The 22,870-nt window shown below is 47.1% G+C and overlaps 1 protein-coding gene across 4 annotated transcripts in view; it reads left to right on the top strand.

Annotated features, from left to right (window-relative positions):
* Positions 1-9,496: 9,496 nt before the first annotated feature.
* Nrxn3 (neurexin 3) overlaps positions 9,497-22,870 on the top strand; it is a 1,482,316-nt gene continuing 1,468,942 nt past the window's right edge. For all 4 annotated transcript variants that reach the window (XM_071606618.1, XM_071606610.1, XM_071606632.1 and 1 more), the window contains exon 1: positions 9,497-10,205. In XM_071606618.1, the coding sequence (XP_071462719.1) occupies positions 9,497-10,205 (709 nt within the window). The remainder of the gene's footprint in view (positions 10,206-22,870) is intronic.

The following is a 22,870-nucleotide window of genomic DNA, read 5'->3' as shown; positions in this document are numbered from 1 at the left end:
AGGCCTGAAGGACTCAGCTCGCCTGGGCATTGTCAGAGGTCTTGGGGCAGCCTCTTGGCTCTAAATTTGGGGGAGATCGTTTGGTCCTCCCAGGCCTAACGAGGACAGTTCCTGGGACCTTCCTGTGGAGGGCACCCCTCTGGTAGTAGCTTCATATACATCTTGGGAAGCACATAGGTGTTGAAGATCCTCACTTTAGCAGTGAGGTAGCATTTATGGGCATGCTCCTGCCCTGCTTCCTGCTTTGGGTGCACCCCACCCTTAGCCCTTGCACTGCCCAGCAGGTAGCAGGGTCTGCACCTCATACCTCCAAGGCACGCCTTGCAGGGCAGGGCCAGGAGTGCCTCGGAGTGAAGCTGGGGGCTCTGTGGTTTGGGGCCACAGCTCAGCTCCAGTGTGTCCAAAGCCTCTGCCAGTCCGCTCTGCTCTCCCCATGCCAGCTCTGCTCTTCTTGCTTTGTTAATGGAGAATTTGTCAAGTAATGGGAATAATTAGCACAGTGGGAGCTTTACTGTGTCCTGGAAAGAGAACGCGGAGAGCCCTCGCAGCAGCCCCAGACGTAATTGCCAGGCGGCTTATTTTCTCTTGTCTGCATCTCTTTCCCCTCTTGCATGTGTTTGATTTTTCCCCCCTTCTCTTTGTGTAGAGAGAGTTGGCGAGGAGAAAAGACCCATAAATTGCACTCTTGCTGGGCTGGTGCCGTGCAAGCTGGGTAAGATTGTCTTCTAGGGCTAAATAATTTTGCTCTCCCCCCACCCTCTATGAGGGGAAGAGCGGCTAACCACTTACCTGATCTGCCCCCCCCCCTTTTTCCTCCCCATTTTTTCTCTCTCCTCCAACCCCCCTCCCCATCCCTGCCCAGTTCCCTCATGTAAAGAACTCACTGACTCTCAATTGAATCTTTTTTAATGGTCCCAGGAGGCGAGGATCTTGAAGGGTGATTATCTTCATTATAAATTATTAACTCTCCCAGCAGCCAGATGGCTTCCCAACCCGTGGCTGGGAACTCCGGGCTGGGGAGGCCCGCTGGCAGGCAGAGGAGGGGACGGGAGAAGGGAGGAGGATGGATGTTGAGTGACCATAGCTTCTGGGGTTCCTGGCTGCACCCGCGATGCTGGGGAGCCTGTTGGCACCTCGTGAGGTACACCTTCTGTGAGTGGCAGGGGGAGAGTCTGTTGCTGTTGGGTTTTGCCCATTAGATAACCTGGGGATGGAGTAGAGGTGGTAGGTGGAGATGAAGGTCATAGGCTGCTTGTGGCATGAACCCGGGAAGGTTGCATAAAGCATGGTAAGAACATGCGGTCATTCGATTACTTTGTGAAGTCTTTGATGTTCACAACATACTGGAAGGATTTTCTATTTCTCCATACTTTATAGGAGAAGAATTCTTAGATCACAGAGCTTTCTACACAATGGTTATTTATTTGGCCCACAGTAGAAGCCTGGCTCTCACTCCCAGTACAGTGCCTCTGCCCTATACCAGACTTTTCAGCTGTCTTTGTCTTGCTCTCTTGCAGGTTTCTGTGCAAGTGTCCACTCCCTGGGAAGTTCTGGCTGGCCACAGCAGCCCGGGTCATCTCTTGTTCCTCTCGGGTCTACTATGCGCATGCATGGGCCCATTTAGTACTGAACACAGGACCCCAAGATATCTTGCCTCTTCTGGGCCTGGGAGACTCAGTTCATCCAGAGGCTGTCTCCCTGTAAGATTAGGACCTAGCTGATCCTTCTAGGAGAGTAGAGGGAGTACTTCTACTAGATAGCCTGAGGACAGTAGAGAACCCCTGGTGTCTATCTCCAAACTTTGGAAGATAACTGCTCAGATGACTGCTATGATTTGCCTTTGCAAGCCCCAAACTTTGGTATCTTCAAAGTTTTCTCATACAAAGAGACTCAGGCATGACTTGTAACATTGCCTGCGACACTGGGGTAAAGGAAGCACATCTCTCTAGATTTCCCTCCCTGAGCAGGCCACGTGAGATGGCGACATTTGCCATGCTGAAACAGAAGCTTTAAGGACAATAGTTAACCACCCAAGTGGCTATGGCTAAGGATTACTTCTGTGCTGAGCACTGTGGACTTTAGCTTGTATTAACTGCTTCATTATTATCACTCACTGTTATCCTCTCATGTTATGGGTAAAACAAGGGAGGCACGAGAGGGTAAGTCACTTGCTCAAAGTCACACAGGTAGCAATGGGTCTGGGTTTTGAATCCAGGACATCCAGTTCCAGACCTCTCGGAAGGGAGGCTCCCCCTATGCCAGTGTTCTACTTTGGACCCTGGAGATAGCCGATTGCCACAGCCAGCCCACACTCGGCAGAGTATGCCTCTCACCTTTGGCCCATCTCTTTTCATTATTTAGACCCATGTCTTTCTTCTTGATTAGCATGTAAGTGCCTTGCAGGATTTGAGCTATTTTTTATTTATCTTTATATCTAGGACACAAGTGTTCCATGGTTAAAAAAAGATAATGAAGGAACTTCTTTTCCATTCACTGCCCGCTGGCTTATCTACACCTCTCATAGTGATGCTTAGAATAAAAATCTAGTGACAGGCACATCAGATCCACCTAGATGATCATCTCCTTTGTCCTAAGTTACATTTCAGTTAATGAAGTCTAAGGTTTCATTTGATTATCTGGCAGCCATACGACACACAAACACACAAATTGTGTGTGTGTGTGTGTGTGTGTGTGTGTGAGAGAGAGAGAGAGAGAGAGAGAGAGAGAGAGAGAGAGGGAGAGAGAGAGACATACTATTAACTTCTCAATCTATTTACTACATACTCACAAATCGTACCTTCCATCCTTGGGGGGAGGTTACATTGGAGGATTGAGTTAACTTTCCATTTATCTTTATCACCTTGTGTCTTTTAGACACAGACTGTAGTTGAAGTCTACCATGATCTCCAGGGGCCCCTGTGCCCTGGCCCAGACTCTCACCAGCTCTCAGTGTCAGCTTATCCACTGAGACCCGTGGTTCTCCCTGTCTTCATCCAAGCTCTTGATGAAAGTGAGGCCCCGGACAGGACTGGACCTCCTGTCAGAGCCTCTGTGGGTCCAATTCCTTTGATTACCATTCCTTAGCCGATAATAAGTCTTTTTGGTGCTTTCTACCTCATGTTCCTCATATCATGAAAAACTTTTCCAAAATATTGGCTAAAGTCCACATATAACTCCTGTTTCCCTTGCCGTATTAGATTAGTATTCTGTTTGACAGAAAAGGAGTGTGAGTGAGTCGGACATGGCCACGACTTAGTTCTTATGGGGAATTTACTTTTTATCCAAAGTGTGTTCAAGTTCAAGGCTAGATAAAAATGCCTCTTCCTTTCTCTCCCCATCTCTGTCCCCACCTATTTATATAGCAATATAAATAGGTGCCCTTCTCTACATGCCCATTTGACAGAATGACTTAAGGACCTTGGGCTCTGTTCCCCTCTCCTTCCTGAAGGGAGGGGGAAGGTGCTCCTGGGATGGGGTTAACTTGGAGGCTGATTCTAGGAGCCGCTCAGCAGAATACAGGGGGAAGGAGCAGAGCTGGAAAGAGGGGTGATGTTTTATCCATGACCCGATTGTGAAAGAGAGAGCTGGTGTGTGGAGTAGACTGGGAAGAGAGCAGGGTGCACCTCATGTTGCAAAATCTGGTGGACGTCTGCTCATGAACCAGCTAGGGTCCTCCATGAGGGCTCCGGGGAAAACTACCTGCACCCATGGCTTCTTGTGTTCTTCTGTGGCTCAAGGGAGGGTGGCAGTTAGACTGTGGAGTTAACCTATTATCCCAGCCATCGCACACCCAGAAGAGTATGCCTCTCTCCTTTGGTCCATCTCCTTACAGTGATTTTGATGTGGGGACCTGTAGTAGGGAGTTCCAGTCTCCAAACAGAAACCAGCAACAAGTATCTTTAGAACTCTTCTTCAGGTGACATAATAAAAACAATAGATTGACATGTCCTGTGAGGAAGTATGTGAGATGTGCTTTACAGAAATATACAGATACAGAAGTACGTATGTCACATGTGTGCAGCTCAGTGAGTGGGTCTGTGCACTGTCACCTGGATCACGAGACAGAATTCCTTTACCTCCTTTGCCCTCTTCCTGTCAGTAACCTAGTTCTGACACTTAACAGCATAGAATAAATAATTGTGCCTCTTTCATGCTTTATAAGTGGAACACATACAGTATGTGCTCTTCTGTACCTTTTGCTCCACATTATGCTTGTGAGCTTCATGCATGCTCTATCTGCAGATGAAGGCCACTCCTTCTTAGACTTGTGCAATAGTTTACATGAATATACTACAATTTATGGATCCATTTTACTGCAGGTGACAGTGTAGGTGTTGGCTATTATGGACAGTGTTGCTGTGAATATTCTCACCATGTCTCTGGTTGGACATAGGGAGGTATCTCTGTTGGCATGTACCTAGGAGGGCAGTTATGAAGTCAGGGGACAAAAATGTCCATCTTTAATGGATCCTGCCAATGCAATATTCCCAAGAGGTTGTACCTCTGTACCTCCTTACATTTAATAAAGTTCAAAATTCCCCTAAAAGATAGATATGATCATTCCCCCTCCCTTTTTGGAGGAACAAATAAAAACTCAATAGCCCAGAGTTAAATACTTACAGTAATGGGAGTCTGTCCAAAGCCCACAGAATTCCTCACCTCCCTGAACTCATTTCAATCTTGGGAGAGCTCATGCCTTGACCTCCCTTACTGCCTCTGGTTGCACCTTGGCAGATGTACTAAGGTAGAACTGAGTGTGGTGTGGTGTCAGGAGGGGTGTAGATTGGGAGAAGGAGCAAATTTCTGAGGCTGTCATATAAGAGCAAGCCTCCATCCACTTCGAAGACACACACACACACACACCACACACACACACACAGAGAGAAAGAGAGAGAGAGAGAGAGAGAGATGCTCATATCCTATGTCTTTGCCCAAGTATGGGGACAAGTGGGTACATCAAGCTTTGGTAATTGGGTGGGCAGGACATGAATCTCAGGTTTCAGAGAGTTCTTCCAGATATGGATGGGGCCCTAGGTGATGAAAGCTTTTGTTGACTTCTCAGTGACAATACTTTTGATGGTCCAACATTAGGAGTACATCTGTCAGGATTCTTGGTCAAAACCCAACTCAAATTTGCTTAAAAATCAAGAGTTTTGGTCATGTGTGACTAATTAGAACAAATTTTTTAAAAAAATGAAGTTTGGCTCAGGTAAAGAAAGTCTTAGAATTCACTGGGCTTCTGTCGTGGCTGGATCTAAGTGTTAGGACCTCTAGGAATCTCTCTCTAGCCATCTCTAGGCTCTTATTTCTTCTTTGTTGTCTTCATTCCTAGACTAGATCTTCTCCTATAATAGCTGTTGTGCTTGTCATCAAGTCCGGACTTTCCTCTCATAATATGACGACATGATACAAAGAAAGAAGGCCCTTCTCCCAATAATTCCAGTAAAAGTCCCAATTTGATTCAGTTTGGGTCAAATCTAATCTATCTCCAGACAAATCACTGTGACCAGGAGAGTGGGGTGTTCTCATTGGCTAAACTGGGTCATGTCACCCGTGATTGGGGTGACCTCACCTGAGTGACACAGACTGAGGTTACCATTTACCTGCCAAGTGGGATGAAGGGTGGCAAAACCAATAGAGTCATTAGAGGGCTTTTTCAGTCCTGCTGAGGGGCAGAAGAGGGAAGCCGACAAGAAGATTCTAGAGGGAAAACTGGCAAGCCCATGCCTTCCCAGCCATTCCTGGCTCTAGATACAGCCCTGACTCGCTCTTGAGTCTATGTGACGCTCAGCTAAAACTCCATGGCAGTTGGAAAAGGGAGAAAAGAAACTGGAAGGAGGGGCTGGGGAGGGCAAATGGCAGCCAGATCTTCTGAGCCATCCTGGTGGCAAATGGCCCACATGTCAGAGTTGTGTGAGCCCCGCCCTGCCTCCTGAGCAGCCGGATTGTGAGACATTTGCAAAGATGTTCACCCCACATAAAGAGTGTGCTGATCCATAATTATGTAAATTAGTTGGCAATTAGATAATGTCACTCACTTTCCCTCTCTTGCTCGATTCCCACACAACAGATAAGTGTTTTGAGTTTCTGCACCAGCCGGGGGCCCTCTGTGGGGGCTCTGGGGCAAACCACCTGCACCCATGACTTCTTGCGCCCTTCTGTGGCTCAAGAGAGGGTGGAAGTTGGCTGAAAGGGTGAAGAAGGATCTCTGGCTCCCAGTGTCCCATTTCTTGAGCCTGGCATGCCCCACTGGATGGCTAAAGAAGGCTGAAGAATGACTGTTGGGGATGTTGGCTGGAGACCTGTGATAGTTAATGTAGGATCATCTCTACCTTTTGGCCATATTGGCAGTTTCCCAGAAGCTGTGGAAATACCCACAATCCAAGAAAGAAATTCAAAGTTTGGGGGGTGGGGGACAATGTGGATAGACCATAGGGTGTCAAGTCTAGCTAGACCAGTTCTGATTCTCCCATTCCTGAAAACAGATCCACCGTCATCTGTGGGCAGGAGAGCTTAATTTTCCTGTCAGCCTTTTTGATCCCTCCTGTTGCAGGTTGGGGGAACACTTGTGTCTCCAAGGTTGGTCTGCGCTGGAGAGGAAGGGAGAGAGTCTGAGGGGGAAGTTCACCTGGGCAGGATTGAGTGGCCACCCCCAAAGCTGGCTGGGTAAATTCCCATGACCCTCTTCCATGGGGGAGTGTTCCTGGGCAGAGTATGGTTTTAAATTTATGGGTTTCCCCAGACCACTGAGTAGGTACTGGTTTGTTCTTTGAGGTTATGGGGATTCAGGATTGCTGTGCTTGTGTGTAGTGGGGTCATGTGGAGGCCTCAGGGTTGCTGGTTAGCTTCTGTTTTACTGTTCATGACAAGCCCCTGTGGCAAGCCCCTGGTGAGGCAGTTGCTTCCCCCAGACAGCCCTCCACCAAGCTGTCTGGTTCCAGAGCTGGGCTTTAGTGTATCTATAAATATACTGGTCTCCCGCCAGTATATTATAGATACACTATAATATACTTTGTGACACCCTAAGGGTGAGAATGGTGTATTATTCTGCAGTAGTGCCTGGAATGAACTGGAGCTCTGTGAACAATTGGAGAGAGTTCCTCCTTTGACTTGGTTGGCATACCTTGCCTAACACAATGATCCCATGCTTAGAGATTTCATCTCTCCTGATCTTTCCCTGTGAACCTGCCTTCCACTCACTCCACTCCAATAGCACCAGCCTCCTGCAGATTCAACTTTTGGACTGGCTATGACTTCTGGAACATTCTTCCTAGATATTCACATGGTTAATTCCCATGCCCTCTTTCAGGTCTTTCCTTATACCTCACCTTCTTACAGACCGCGGTTTGTGGTGTTTGCCTATTTCCATGGTGTAAATCCCCCTAAGTAGTTGATCTCATGTTACCAAAGTGATATAAACCCCGCAAACTTTTCTGAACTCTTAGAAGTGGGATTTCATAAGCCCATAGGGGTTGGCACCAGCATGCTCCTGTGTTCATGTTCCAGTTAAGTATCCCTATGCCACCAGAGATGCTTGTGACACAGGTACACTGCATGGATAAACCAGTCTACAAAACCAGGGCTTTCCTTATGATGGATTTAACCAGCTTTTGTTGATGGGGTTGGTTTGTTCCTGGGGAAGGGACAGAATCTTCCTCTTCAAAGCATGGGCAAATACCAGCTTTGTTGGTGTTATCATTATGAAACACTGCTGGGGACCAGGGTGAATTATCAAGCATGCCAAGTAATAACTTGGAAATTATACGCACTGCTGTATCTGAACAGAAAACTCTCTACTTCTGCTTGATGGGCCAGTGTCTGCCCTCAGAAACCAAGTCACTAACGCATCTGAGTACTGGTGCATTTCTAATCCTTGTATCCTACACATCACATACTCTAGGTCTGTGCATTTGTTGACTATTCAGTTGTTACCCATTCTTCAGTTTTCATAATTTCTTAAAGTATTGTGTTTTCATGTGGTACCCTCTCTCCACTGACATACACACACCCACCTACTCAGATATGCACTAACAACCTTCTTTCTACCCCTTGCCATTCCAGAAATTAAAAAAGGAAGCCTAGCATTTACTGATCACCTACTATGCATAAAATCTTTTGCTAAGATCTTCCCATATCTCCTCATGTAATCCTCCCTTCAATCATGAAAAGAGGCTGTAATCTTCTCCACTTTCAAATGTGAAAAATAGAATCTGAGATAAGACATTTTCTCAAAGTTCTACACTACAGGAACTAGAAATTAAACTCTGCCTTTTACATTATTTAACCTCAAAGCACATTTTTTCCCCTGTAAGAGCTTTTCTAATATTTAGAAACAGATGAGGCTTGTCATACTTACTGCTCACCTTCTAATTCATGGGCACTGATTTTTTGAAATACTTCTTTCAAAAATTTAAGGGCAGGAATCTATCTTAGGCCCACCCAAGCAGTGGATTGTCAAATTGAAAAAGTAAAAAAAAAAATCTTTAAAAAATGATGTATTTTAATAGGTGGATAAGTGAAAATTATGTGTATTTGAGTGTGTGAAATGTTAGCACTTAGGGATAAATTTTGGCTATGTGACTCTGTGGTATGAATATTATAAAATGTGCTGATATGGCTTTGGGGTTTAATACTACTTTTGCAGCCTAGTGATCCTTCTGAGTGGGGCTGGGGTCCTGCTGGGGCTGGGGAAGACCCAGGCCCTCCTTGATACAGGAGTCCCTGTCTCCTGGCCCTCACTCAGCTGGGAAATAGGATGCAGTCTTTTCCGACAACACATGTCCTAACTTTCCTCTCCTTCTCTCTTCTCCCCCTCCCCTTCTTCCATAGGTCTTTTCTCCGGAGTCCTGGGAGGTGGGTTATGGGCAGGCCTGCCCCTGGCTGGCACCATGTCGCCTGAGTCTGCTTGCGCCCTGCGCTGGGCCCGGCTCTGCCTGAGCACTCAGCTTCTCTCTGCTTCCCTTCCTGCGGCCCGCCACTGCTGAGGAGGTAGACCCTCAGGACTGCCCTTGGCATTTCTACCTTTCGCCCAGCTCACCTTGCTGCCTGCTCCTCCTCCATCACGGCACCGCTGACCTCAGCCCTGTCCCCGGCCTCCCTGGCTGGGGCTTTCGGGGGTCCATTGGGAGGATCTCGTTGCTGAAGGCTTCCTCCTGCACCGCGCCTTCTCCTCCTCAAATCAAGGCCTCCGGATCCACATGGATAGCTGAGATCTTGTCTTGGAGAAAGACACTCGTCCTCACCTTCCCACCCAGTGCCATTCTCTCCTGTCTATTTTCCTGCCTCTTTACTGGATTTCTTGCTCGTGCCCATCTGGGACCGTCTTGTTCTCTTTCCTCCTGCTTCTCCCTCTTGATATTTGTGTGTGTGCCTCCTTCCTCCTGTGTGTTCTCTCTTCCCACTCTGTCTTGTCTGCCTCTCTCCCTTCCACCACCAAAGGGAGATCCTTCCCCTGTTCCTGGCCTGTGCTCCTCGGGGCTCTGTGCCCGCAGCCAGGATGAGCTTCACTCTCCACTCAGTTTTCTTCACCCTCAAGGCCAGCATCCTGCTGGGGTCCCTGCTGGGGCTCTGCTTGGGCCTGGAGTTCATGGGCCTCCCCAACCAGTGGGCCCGCTACCTCCGCTGGGACGCCAGCACGCGCAGTGATCTGAGCTTCCAGTTCAAGACCAACGTCTCCACGGGGCTGCTCCTCTACCTGGACGATGGTGGCGTCTGTGACTTCCTCTGCCTCTCCCTGGTGGATGGCCGCGTTCAGCTCCGCTTTAGCATGGACTGCGCTGAGACTGCCGTGCTGTCCAACAAGCAGGTGAACGACAGCAGCTGGCACTTCCTCATGGTGAGCCGCGATCGCCTGCGCACCGTGCTGGTGCTGGATGGCGAGGGCCAGTCTGGGGAGCTGCAGCCCCAGCGGCCGTACATGGATGTGGTCAGTGACTTGTTCCTTGGTGGAGTCCCCGCTGACATTCGGCCTTCTGCCCTGACCCTTGATGGAGTACAGGCCATGCCCGGCTTCAAGGGATTAATCATGGATCTCAAATATGGCAACTCGGAGCCTCGGCTTCTGGGGAGCCAGGGTGTCCAGATGGAAGCCGAGGGACCCTGTGGTGAGCGTCCCTGTGAAAATGGAGGGATCTGCTTCCTCCTGGACGGCCACCCCACCTGTGACTGTTCTACCACTGGCTATGGTGGCACGCTGTGCTCAGAAGGTAAGGTCCTCTCCCCTCTCCATTCTTGATAGAGATCCACCCATTGGAGTGAGTGAGGGCCCAGGTGCATGATAGAAGTGAGTTCTATGTTCAAGTGCATCTTAAGCTGCCTGTTAAAAGAGAATTGGGCCCTGAGGAGGCAGAGGAAATCCTTTGCTTGCTCTCAATGGAAAAATCTATCAGATCTCAGCTGGAGGAGAATCCTGGCCACTCAACCAGAGGCTGTGTACTCAACTCAAAGGGCTACATGGAGAAGACTGAAGAGTCCTCTCCAGCTTGGCTCCTTCTGCTGCAGCATGGTTGAGCAGGATCAACACTAAACAAGAAATTAGATAAAAATTGGCAAAGTGGTTGTCTCTGTCCTCATGACCCTTTAAGACTTGGGTGCTTGGGGATTATGACCCCCAGCATAAGGAATGCCTGTGCAGAGAATGAGGGCAGATGGATTGCAGGGTCCTTAGGCAGCCCTGTTATAAACCCAACCCTTCTGTCACACCCTCAAGCTTGGGGGGGGGTGGTATCTAGAAGGTGGTGAAGCCTTTCTCCCTTCTTATTCTAATAATGAGGATTTTTCACATGAGGACTTTGGATGTGGTTCCCTTTCCTGTCCTATCCACATTCCAAGAACAGTGCGGACAGGCACTGAAATTGACTGGATCCTTGTTTAACCAAGCCCTGCAAGCTTCTCCAGCATAGTTTGGAGCACCCTTCAAGTTCAACTACCACTTCCCAGGGAGTAGGAGGGATGACGCTGCACAAGGGTAGGCTGCACTTGCCTTGTGCACTAAATTCTTTTGGGAATCAGATCTGGGAGAAGTGGCCCAGACTTTAATTTGACAAATGCTCAAAATGCAAATTCCTAGACTCACCACCCACTTAGATTTAGGTAAGAGGGACCATCAAGGTGACCAAGTGTGTGGAAACTGATCAGACAGATATGTGTCTGGGGAGACTAGGAACTTGCCTTTCTCCTGTCCTTCCTGAGTTAAGCCTTGAATTCTCCTGGAGATGTTTTGTGTCGCCATCCGATGCTGGTCTCTTCATGGAGGTGGCAGCATGTTCTAGGGCAGGACAGTGGTCCCCAACCTTGGTTGCACTTTAGGATCACCTGGGAGAATTTAAAAACATCCAGGCTCTACCTAGGCTCACTTAGATTCCCAGGGGTAGAAATCCAAGCATCTATATACTTTTATATCTTCCCATGACTCTAGTATGCAATCAAGGGTAAGAACCAGCTGGTACAAGGTACAGGGAGGTTGAGGATGTGGTCAGGTGAGTGACTTGCTCCTAATTTTCAAGATCTCTTCATTCAGGTAAGGCCCCTCCGCCCTGGGGTTTTTGAGTAAGATTATGTTTACAAGGGTTTCTTAAACATTTCTGAAACAGCCCAAATCCTAAAGCAAGTTATGATTGATATGAATTTTAGCTACCAGTAGCTATTTAAAAATATTTTAAAAAATCAAAGTTTCTTCTGCAGGTGGTACATGCTGGATACTAGGACACATGGAGGTTTTCTTGGAAGCTGCATTTGGAGGTCATGCCCGAGTTGTTGCTGGAATGTTCCCTGAGGCTCACTTCTTTCCTGTACTACTGGGTTGGGCATCATATCTCCCTTTCTATGGGTGGGCTGTCCAAGAGGAAGATGCCAGACAGACACATTGTCCTTCTAGGGCTTCTCTTCACCCTTACTGAACTCATCAGGGAAAAGGTGGGCAAGAGGGGCAGAGAGAACCCCAATCCACAAAAATAACTTGGGGAATGTGATCATTGAAATGCTTTTCACAAGCAGGTGCCTTCTGGAGCTGACCAATGTTCCAGAGCTTCTTGTCTTTGGAAAAAGTTCTGCCTGAAGACGCTGACATGATCACTTGTTTTCTCATTTGCCCAAAGGATCTGTTTTGTTCTCAGAACGTGCATTGGAAGCTGGCATTCTTCCTTTCTAGGGACCAGGGTGTTTGCAAGTGTGTTGTTAACTTGCTGATTATCCCTGATTGCATTTTTTTGTGTTTAAAAAGAACTCATTTCCTCTGGGCAGGTTTGGATCAGCACTTTCCTGCAGAAAGAATCTCTATACTGTATATGTATACAATTTGCCTTTTCTCTCTTATTTATTTTTGTATGTGTGTGTTTTCCAGTCTCCAGTGGAATTTCTTCAGAAGACATCATATGCAGTAATTGTTAAATAGCTGAATGCAATATGTGTATTTTAATAATTGTTCTTTCTACAAGGTTCAGATCACATCTTGGCCATGGATTGATAACTCTTATTTGTTGAAGGCAAACACACAACATTAATTATTTGTTCTCCTGATGCATACATGGAATAAATAAACTGTTTAACAGTAACATTTGGCCAGCCTGGAACAGAACCGTACAAAGGTTGAGGCAGGGATGGGTGGTGGGGGAAGAAACAGAATTTACTGTTGATAACTTGGAGCCCGATGATCCCAGTAATTGTCATAATAGTTAATCAATCACAAAAACGCATCACAGCGATTAGAAAATACCCACTGCCTCCACACATAGTTAATTTTTAGAGGAAGCAAAAAATTTCACCTGTGAAATATTAAGGGCAAAATCGTAGCAGCTGCTCAGTGTCAAGAAGTTCTGCATAAAACAAGACAAATAGCCGAAACAAATGCCTGCCCATTTTCCCAAGGATAAAATGGTGAAGTGGGAAGTGAGATTGTAGCCATCCCTGTCCCCCTTAAATTGCACAAGGCAGAGAACTGAAACCGGAGGATGTATCCCCAGCGGTGAATATTATGTATCAAGTACCTGATCATCCCAACTTGCGGGATGGACCCTGCCATTTGATGGTGTGAGGGCTTGCACCTGGCATGGAAGATTTTTTAATGGCTTGGTGCTTTGGCAGTTCCAAGAATAGGGAGGGCTGAGGTTCTTGCCCCATCACACGGACATGGTCAGGACCTGTTGGAGTCACCCTTTATGGTCCATTAGCTAGTAACATGCCTGGGATATTGCTGTGGCCTGTCTGGCTCTCCATGCCTTGATGGCTCCAAAATGTCCCCATGATGCACCCCAGGAAGAGTGCACAGAGAGACCCATCTCCTGTAGTGCTGCTTTGGACTATGCTGATTCCCTGTTGGGAAGACACAAGATATTGCTGTGGGAGATCTGGGCCCAGGGTAAGAGCTAAAGGATACAGTATGTTCCCTTTCATTAGGTGTGCAATGGGCACACCTATTAGTCCTGGCCACTCACTGAATTCTGCACAGCTTCCTTGAGAAATCTTCATTCCAAGGCTCCCACCCCAATTAATAGTAACACTGAACATTATGGCATATGATGGATAGACGGAGAAGAGGTCCCAAATTTTTACCTGACAAATAAATACTTTGGTGTGCAACCAGTAGTGATCTTGGAGGACCGAAGTGTAGAAAAGTCAAAATGATTTTAAAAAATAATGCATAACTGGTTTGGAATATAGTCAATCAACAGCACAGCATGTTCACCTGGCTTTTTGTTTAGCTTATTCCTGTAATGGTAGCCTCCAGGCTGGAGAAGGGGTAGCCTCAGCTCCTTCAGGGAACAGCCTCTTCATGGGAAAGGGTTTGCCATTAACTTGAATTGAGTTTGAATTCGATTATTTTTTTTTAAACATTCTTCGTTATGAATGTGCATGTATTGAATTTCTCAACACCCTTATGGTTGTGAAGCATTGATTCACTGCCAAGGTATATAAATTTCAGTACCAGTTTCCCTGAAGAGTCCATTTAACACAGAGTCAGGATGTTGCAGGGAGAGAGTAGAGCCAGGGAAAAGGGAGAAGTCTCCATGAGTCCATCTCCGCTCCTGATCCTCATGACACAGGCCTACCTGTGTCACATAGCATTTGTATGACCACAGTTTGGGATAAATTTAGTGAAGTGTCCTATTCCACTGGCAAAGACAAAGTGGGTTCTGTGTCTGCTGCCTTCTCCTCCTGACTTGGGTAGCTGCCCAGACCAGAAGATGCTTGTCTTGAGTCTCAGCCATTGTTTTCAGTTGTTGGGATCCTGTGGTGAGGTACAGTGGAGGGTGGTGTCCATAGGGACCAGAGCCTTTTACAAGGGCACTGTGGTGAGATACCCACTAGTGACCATCCCCCATCCCTCTTGCTACCTGAAGCTGACATCCTACTGAGGTTGTTTGATGTCTTCATGCCTCTGTGTGGCCTTCAAAATGAACTTAAGCTACTTTTCTTTTTTTGAGAATGGAGTGACTCTTCCCCCATCTCTCAAAGCCAGAATGAGGATGGGATGGCGTATACCCAGCAGAGACTGCTTATCCCTGAGCATTTGCTGAGGTCCAGAGATATCAGACTCGTAGTTGAGTTACCAGTGATGGCCCCAGTTGGGGGCACTTGAGTAAAAACAGTCGTGTCCCCTCCCTCTCCCCATTGCACACCCTGCTGACATTGTCACATGGCATTGTTCCTAATCTGTGTCAGCTATGAATGGCCTTGGATGGATGGGGACCACAGGGGAGTGGTGAGTAATCAGAGGGGAAAGGAGAATTCCTTTCTGAATGCCTCTCCCTGGGATGGAGCAGGTAGCACAGAGGCAAGGTCTTAAAACGTACACAAAGGAGGGACCTGCTCCCCGCGTAGCCTAGCATTCAGACTATAGATGGGATCAGCCCCGCTCTCCACCAGCCCAGCCAGCCAGCAGGGGCTGTCGCTAAACGGAGCCTGAATAGGGGTCTGATTGCTCCTTTTTCCTCCTCCCCTCCTGATTACCAAGTGAGATTTCCTGGGTATGCTGTATGCTAAATGCTGAACAGCCGCCTGCCACTTGCTCCAATTATCCCTCTTTTAACTGCTGAGGGAAGAACAATTTTTCTAATCTCCCCCCCTCCTGTAACATCTCTGCCTTCTTTAAAGAAATAAGACCCTTCTTCCTTGTTCTCCCTTCAGTGGGGCGAGCACAGCCTCTTCCACGACTGCACACCAGCTGTGAGCTGCAAAGGGGGTGGGCAGTGGGTACCGCTCTGGTCCAGATTCAGGAAGGTTGAGGGTCAGGCAGGCTTTTTGCCAGGAGCCTTGGAGTGGCGGGGGGGGGGGGGGGGGGGGGGGGGGGGGGGGGGGGACTCGCATTTGCATTTGGTAATGAGCTATCCCGGGCCCAGCACTGGGGGCTAATTATTTTCAAGGCCCCTATCTCCCTTTGCAGGCTGCCCTGGAAAGATGGTTTCCAGTTCCTGGGGCCCATCAGCTGCGTCCTCTCCCTCCTTCACAAGGCAGAAGAAGTGGGCCATGAGCCCACTTCTGGAGGGTGGGACTAGCCTGCCCTTCCTCACTCCTCCTATGCCCTGTACTCAGTGGCTCTGCAGTGGATTATAGCAGTGAGACTCTAGAAATGAGCTGGAGTGAGAGAGGCTTTGGGACAGGGCTCTGAAGGCTGTGTCCTTCCTTGGACAAAGTAGCAATGACGTTACTGTCACCATTACTATTATTGACTATCACCAGGTGCCTGACACCTTGGTGCAGGCTTGTGTTTTGACTCATCTTGTCCTCACAAGACTCTCACGAGGTCAGTATCATGAACTAGCCCCATTTTGCAGATGAAGAAACTGACCAGCAGAGAAATTTGGAACTTGTACTAAATTTAACATAGTGGCCAAGAGTATGGCTGCTGGTAGGAAAATAATCTGTCCACCTCACAGATTACATGTCTTTGCAGCAGGTTTTTGAAGCTTTGGTATCTTCATTCATGATAATGATAATAATAACAGCAGCAGCTAATAATCAACATTTGCTCAATACTAACTGCTTTGCATTTATAACCCTTAACCACTCTGGACACACTATTACTTAAGGAGATGAGGAGATGCAGGGACCAGAGGTGAAACTTGTCTAAGATCACACAGTTAATAAGAGGCAAAACTGGAGGTTCTATCTGGGCAGTCTGTCTTGAGAGTCTACATTTTTTTTAAAAATATTTTTTTGGTTGTAGATAGACACAATACCTTTATTTTATTTGTTTATTTTTATATGGTGCCAGGGGTCAAACCCTGTGCCTCAGTCATGCTAGGCAAGCGCTGTACTCCTGAGCAACAACCCCAGCCTGAGAGTCCACATTTTTAACCACTACATTATCTGGCCTTTCCGTAAAGTAAGAAATTTGACCTGGAGCGAGATGAGACGTATAAAGTGGTCTTCATAGTCTCTGGGAAAGAGCAGGTTCTCACTCTGGGCTCTTGGTCCCAGGTAAGAATGGACTATTTGGTTTCACAGAAGATTTGCTGCTTCCCTTTGAGCTACCCTATCACACCTTTTTCTTTTAGCCCAGTTTGAAAGGTGCAGAAGAAAAAGGAGGTGTATCTCAGGAGGGTATAAAAGCCATGTCGCTGCTGTTTTTCTCCTGCCCAAGAGCGTGAGATAGCTGACAATGGTTGTGACAGGCTGTATTCACAGCTCTTCGCCCTGCAGACATAGTGCCTGGTCCCTGCAGTAACCCAGCATGGCAGGTACGGCAGGCTTGACCACCCCACTGAAGGGGTGAGGTGACAGATCCGATCCAAAAAATGCCGCTGACCTGGTTGTAGTTACGGGGCATGAGGGCAAGCTTTGGTGCTGGGTGTTGGGCAGGCATCTCTGGGACTCTAAAGCTCAGACCCCCAACATGGCAATTTACTGCTGCTTTTTGTTCCCTTCATTAACACAAATGGCCCTGTGTCTCTCCATCGTGAAATGGAGCATTGCCTCCCTGGATGTGGATGATAAGCGAAATGTCAAACCCCTGGTGCAGGAGGTTATCAGCCGGCCAGTCCCAGGAGACTTGCTCCTCCTGGTCAGAGTGAGAGAGGATGTTGAGAGGAAATGAAAATGAATGAGTACTCCATTCCCACCCTCAAGACCCTGGTTTGCAGTGAAGTGACGGGGGATTGGACTCAGGGGCCCAGGGGCAGTCAGAGCCCGGCTGCAGCGCACTGAGCATCGCTGGATGGGAGGGGCTCTTCAGACTTACCTTTGGTTTCCCAGGTACCAGAAGATGCCCAGCATCTCACTCAGGGTTGGTAGTAGAAGATGGACTCCCAAACGGGTCCGCCAGGCTTTCTCTGGCTCTCTTGCTACTTTCTCTTCAGACCTAACAACACCAAATTTTCGTTCCCTGGTTTTTTCTTCTTTTTTCCTTCGTGTGTGCGAGGATGAGCTGATAACAGAGGTGGATTCACCCTGAAACTAACCCTTTTGTGTATTCTCACTGGCACTGGCCCTTTCCAAGGCCCTGTACCTAATTATGCATTTGTGATATTATGTTTCTTAAGGCCCCCCCGCCCCCACCCTGTGGATCCACCTCTGTCTTCACACATTGCTTTCTGGTGACAGCAATGTTGATCTGGGTGTAGATGTGATTCCCTCCACCCATGACCCTTCATCACAGACACAATTGCCATGACTTAACCCTCAGAGGTGGAAGAGTCGTGGCTAGGGAGCGTGGGATTATCTGGAGCACATAGGAAGTTCACTTTGGAAGGTGTGGTGGGAGGAGAAACAGGAAATATCCAGTGGGGAAAGGCAGAAACGTTTGGAAATATTTGCTGAAGATTTAGAGGAATGAATTGGTATTTAAACAGAGAAATACCTCTGCTCATCACCCTGAGGTTTTCCATCTGAAGTGGCCATGTTTGGTCTGCTTGATCCATGGTGGCTGGGAGTTGCTGTGGGTGACAGGCTGTGGCTGGCAGGGGAGAAGGACAAGCACGGCTCTCTAGGCCGCTCTGTTTGATCTCTTTGGGAAGTAACATCACTGGTGGGTTGTCATGACTGTTGTCCAGAAATGGGTATCTTCCAGTGACCCATTTAAAAGCAATATGCCCCCCACCCTTTAAATGTGTCATTGTCTATATTTGCTCTCAGACCTTGATCGCTGTTCACAATGTTCCTAAACAATGCATTTTCCAAAGTTGTCTTTTCTCATAAATCCAGGAACCAGTAGTTTTAAAGACATATTGACCCCAGAGTCATCCTGCTGAACTACCCAGCTGCCCTCTGTGACAGGCCTTGATTTGCATCCAGTCCTAGGAATGGTGAATGCTTTCTACTTTCTTGGGGACAAACCCTGCAGTGTGTTAGGTATAGAGAACCTAAATGGGGTGGAGGTAGAGAAAGATGGGGACATGAACTGTAGGCCATGGGGAGCTCCTGGGTCACATCTCTGAGTTGTGAATACCTTTAGGATCCTTTTGGTTTGACCAAGATTCTTATTTTAGTATGGTATCTTTGTAGCTATGGAAATGTTTCTGGGAGTTTTTCCTTCAAGTTTTTCCAATAAGATGCTCTTCATCCCCTCCTCTCCTGACATTTTTGCCTCTCACCTACCTACACTGGTGCATTAAGCACAATTCTTAACCTCTCCTGGAGGTCTGATTGGAAATGTGTTGCCTACAGCCCCTGAAGAAGAGAGAGGAGTGCAGTGAGTGAGTGTTCAGCTTATTTATTTAGTAAGTTGCTGTCAAATAAAAAAATGAGGACCTTTGCTTGTGAGGAGAGAGAAGACAGAAAGCAAAGCCAAAATCACTCATTTGTGAACCAAAACAGTGGGAAAAAGCCTGGGCAAGCTGAGAGGTCACCAAACACTCATGGCTGCTTCTTTCCATCTCATTTTCTTTGGTTTCTCCCCTCTCCTGATGGAGCCCTGTTTCTTGCATGGTTAGTCATGGAGGTCGAAGGGACCAGGGAGGAGGAGGCTTGGAGGGCATTGGGCCTCTGACCCATGAGATCCCTGGGAGATGGACCCTTCCACAGCCTATTTGCTCCACCTGGGTCAGGAAAGGCAGGCTGGAGTTTAGGCAGAGGTAATGGCACGTAGCATGGGGTTCTGTGAGTTTCTGCTTAGTTTTATAGAGTCATGCTGGAATTCGAGGGGACTCTGGGCTGCAGAAGTAATCTGTGAGGGATGAAGCACAGATCCTGTGACCTTCATAGAGGATGCTAACAGATTTGTATAGCCTTCTAGCTGTGGCTTTGCCCTGTGCAGTGCTCTGAAAACCACGGTACCTTGTAGAGAATCATGGGACAAGTTTAGGAAGGACTTTAAAGGTCATTGGCTCTAACTACTTGTTTCTTATTCTCTTTTCTTCTGTGTAAGACCACCCTCCCACCTCCTATCCCCCGCCCCACAAAAAAACCCCCCATACAACTGGGTGGTTGTCCAGCGACTTGGTGCTTTTCAAGGCAGCCTAAAGTATCTCTGATCACTGCTGGGTATCAGGGGGCTCTTTCCTATTATCAGGTCAAAGTCTGTTTCCCAACTACTACTTCTTTGTTCTTCATTCTATTTAAAGCAAACTGACCTTTACAGTGAGCCATGTAGGTGAGGAGGATGGATGGGTGGGTGGGTGGGTCCTAATATTTCTGGATGATGCTTTGCAGAAATTAACCCTGTATCCAGGTAAAACTCATAATAAGTTTTCTAATATTGCACCAGCAGTACATACACCACTGAGTTATTTAGAATTAACTGCTTGTGATTAATCCTAAACAATGTGGGATGGATTTTGTGGGAACAGATTTTGATGTAAGCAGGTGATTCATACTCCAGTCATTTTGCTCCTGGGGAGTTTGCATCGTGGAGGAGTCATGGTTAACCCCATCTCTGGCATTATTGCTGTGCCTCATGTCATCCCCCTAAGATGCTCCATCTTCCTCCCTTCTTGGATAGGATTTGCATCTCTGAAATTCCAAGAAGCCCTCTGGGAATCCCAAATCATTTTACAATAAGACGAGAAGTTCTGGAATGCACTGGAGTAGAGGAAAGGGGAATTGGATTGGGCTTGCTTGACAAGCCCAACCTGGTAGTCAAGGTCAGACATGCCAACAGAAAATGAAGATTTTGCTAAAAAGCCTAGCGGGTTGTTCTATTTAAAAAAAAAAAAAATGATAAGGGCACAAGATGAAGCAGTATTGAGTAGTTGCTCCTGGAAACTGGCCTTGGAAGCATAAGCCCTATTCCGAAATGCTTCCTCCTCTGCCAGGTTGCCCAGGGTGCCCCGTGTTTTTGGCATTGTTGGAAGAAGTCTTTCAGGGAAAGGGCTTAGGCAGGGCTAGAAGGTGTTGCTCTGGCATAGACTGGAAACCCACCAAGCAAATCCCCTTCTGTACCCTAAAGGGGATGAGACTAGCCTTGGCTCTTGGCCATCTCTCCATTGGCCATCGTTTTTCTGCTATAGTGCAGCAAAGAAAATGGAACTCACCATTTAGTATTTTAAAATAGCTTACTTTTAAAAGAAAAGCCCACAGACAGCGTTTTGAGTTCAAGCAGTGAAGTGTACGTAGAGTCCACCACTTCTCATCTGTGGTCTCATTTTTCCATGCGCGTGCTGGGTAATGGGTGTGACCATCTCACACCCTCGCGTGGTAGTTGCCGCGGAGGCAGAGGATGGTGGGGTTTTAGTTGCTGTGGAAACTTTGCTGTTTGCTTAGCCTGATGTTGAATTTTCAGTCTTGCATTAATGCAGAGTGGAGCTATTTTTTCCTCATGTAGAATATATAACCAATGGCTACATTTTAATGTGTCTTTTGGCTTCTTTGGCTTTCCTTTCCTTAATGCAAGTTGTGATAGCTTAGCTGGGTTTTCCAATTCCTGTTGCAGAATGTATGTGAGAAGGTACTCTTTTGGAAACGATAAGACAAAACCAAGGTGGGGCAGGGGACAGGGGGACCCTGTTTCCCTTTGCTGATTAATATATATACAGGCTTGTGTGTGAATATCATGCCTCTGACAGAAAGCAGGTGATCAGTAAATGTTTGTTGCTTTAATAAAGCACATTTTTTTGTGGGAGAGGGGTGTGTTCGTGTTTTATATGGGTACATATGTGTTCACATACATGTGTGCATGGGCCCACTAATGTGTGATGGAGAGATGCAGGTTTCTAGGAGTGTGAGCTCGAAAACATCCACTGAATCAGTTACTCAGTGAATTCAGAGATCACCTGGACCCCGTTGGCCACCATTGGAAATGCCTTCTCTCTTTCAGTGGGAAAAGCAGTGCATTTACCGTGGAACAGCTTTTATTGAATCTATGTTAAGCACATTCACATTCCACTTGGTTTGATCTACTTGAGGATGAACTGGAAAGACTTTTTGTTGTTGTTCTTTACAAACCAATGGTTTCCTGTAACAATTATAGGCAGCAGCCAGCCTGGGACCATGTAAATGCTTGTGGAAGGCTGTTTGAGGCTGGCTCATTGTTGTCACTGGAGATGGAGAGGCTGCCTGTGCTCATGTAGATTCCCTGGAGGGATGAGGCTCATTGGGGACAGGGTAATTGTCCTCAGATATTGGCAGAGATGCCATGTAGAGAAGGGAGTAGGTACCTGGGCAAGAAAGTCAAAGGAATAAGCTACAGAGGAAGAATTTTCTGTTGGTTAGCTCTGTCACTGCATGGGTGTGGCAGGTGTTGGAGTGGCAGCTACGGGGGGCATGAGCTAGCATACACATACCTCCCAGGATCCCATGGGGACCTTCTGGGGCTCCTGGCAGCCAGACTTACCCTGCTGTTTGCCATGTGCATCCTCTTCCTTTCAAGAGGATGGGGTGGGGAAGATTGTTATCCAGATAAGTGACCTCCGGACTTAGGTACATATAAGAACATTCTTGGAGGATATAGGAAGGAAACAATAAAACACATGGGTAATTTATATGTAAGCTATTTATAAATAAATATACTCCTATTGGCAGACCATAGAGAAATTATTTTTTCGAATGAGGCAGTTGTTCAGAAAGGTTTAAAGGCCATTAATCAGAATAACACTCAAATCTACATTTATCTTTCTCTAATTGGTGACTCCTGTAACAATCCCTCAACGCCAGGTTTGTGGCTGCAGTTGGAGGCTGAGGTCTCCAGTGTTCCTGAAGCCAGTGGTATGTGTCCTGGGCTCCTTTACTGTCCTCAGTTCAGTGCCTGCTGGTTTTGGTTGACCTGGTAGGTGGTCCTGGAGGGCCAATGGGAAGGGACTCAGTCACACCTCTTCTTTTGGAGAACCCTGTCCTGTTCAGGGTTACTAATAATACCCCAGAGATGATTTCAGTATAAAAATTATATGAACACTTGCTGGGGCTTTGGATTGTATAAAATAATAAAGTCTTTGAGATATCTTCAAGTGCTTTGAGAAGCAGTCCTCAGTGTATGATTGGTTGAAATAGGCCTTTTGTTTTTTGGAATAAGTTCATTCATTAGACATTCACTAAGTGAGTGACCATTAGATACCAGTGTGATCCCTGTCCCTGAGGCTTTTCCTGGTCTGGTTTGGAAGGCTATCAGGCAAAGAGGTACAACATGCATCAGTGTTGCTATGTTACCTGGTAGAACATTTGTAGAGTAGCTTAAAAGGCAGTACCTCCTCCTACCCCAGTTTGGGGTGTATGAATGTGTGATTGGAGTAGGAGTTGGGCTGGAGGGAAATTTCACAGAGGAAATTCTTGGGTAGGACTTGAAAGTTTAATTGGCATTCAAGGGGAAGAGGGCATTCAGGGCAGTTTCTATGAATGAGCAAGATGCTATTTGTAGTAGTTTGTAGGATTGAATGTAGCTGGCCAAAGAACTGAGATCAGTGGGAGGATATGAGAGAAGGATTTAGGCAGGGAGGGTCTTAAAAGCTTTGTATGGATTTTGAATGTTATTTTTCATTTAATTGGGAGCCTTTGGAAGTTTTTCAAT

The sequence above is a fragment of the Marmota flaviventris genome, chromosome 2, assembly GCF_047511675.1.
Source record: "Marmota flaviventris isolate mMarFla1 chromosome 2, mMarFla1.hap1, whole genome shotgun sequence".
NCBI lineage: Eukaryota > Metazoa > Chordata > Mammalia > Rodentia > Sciuridae > Marmota > Marmota flaviventris.
The sequence above is the reverse complement of the archived record's forward strand: the minus strand, read 5'-3'. Positions and strand labels throughout refer to the sequence as shown.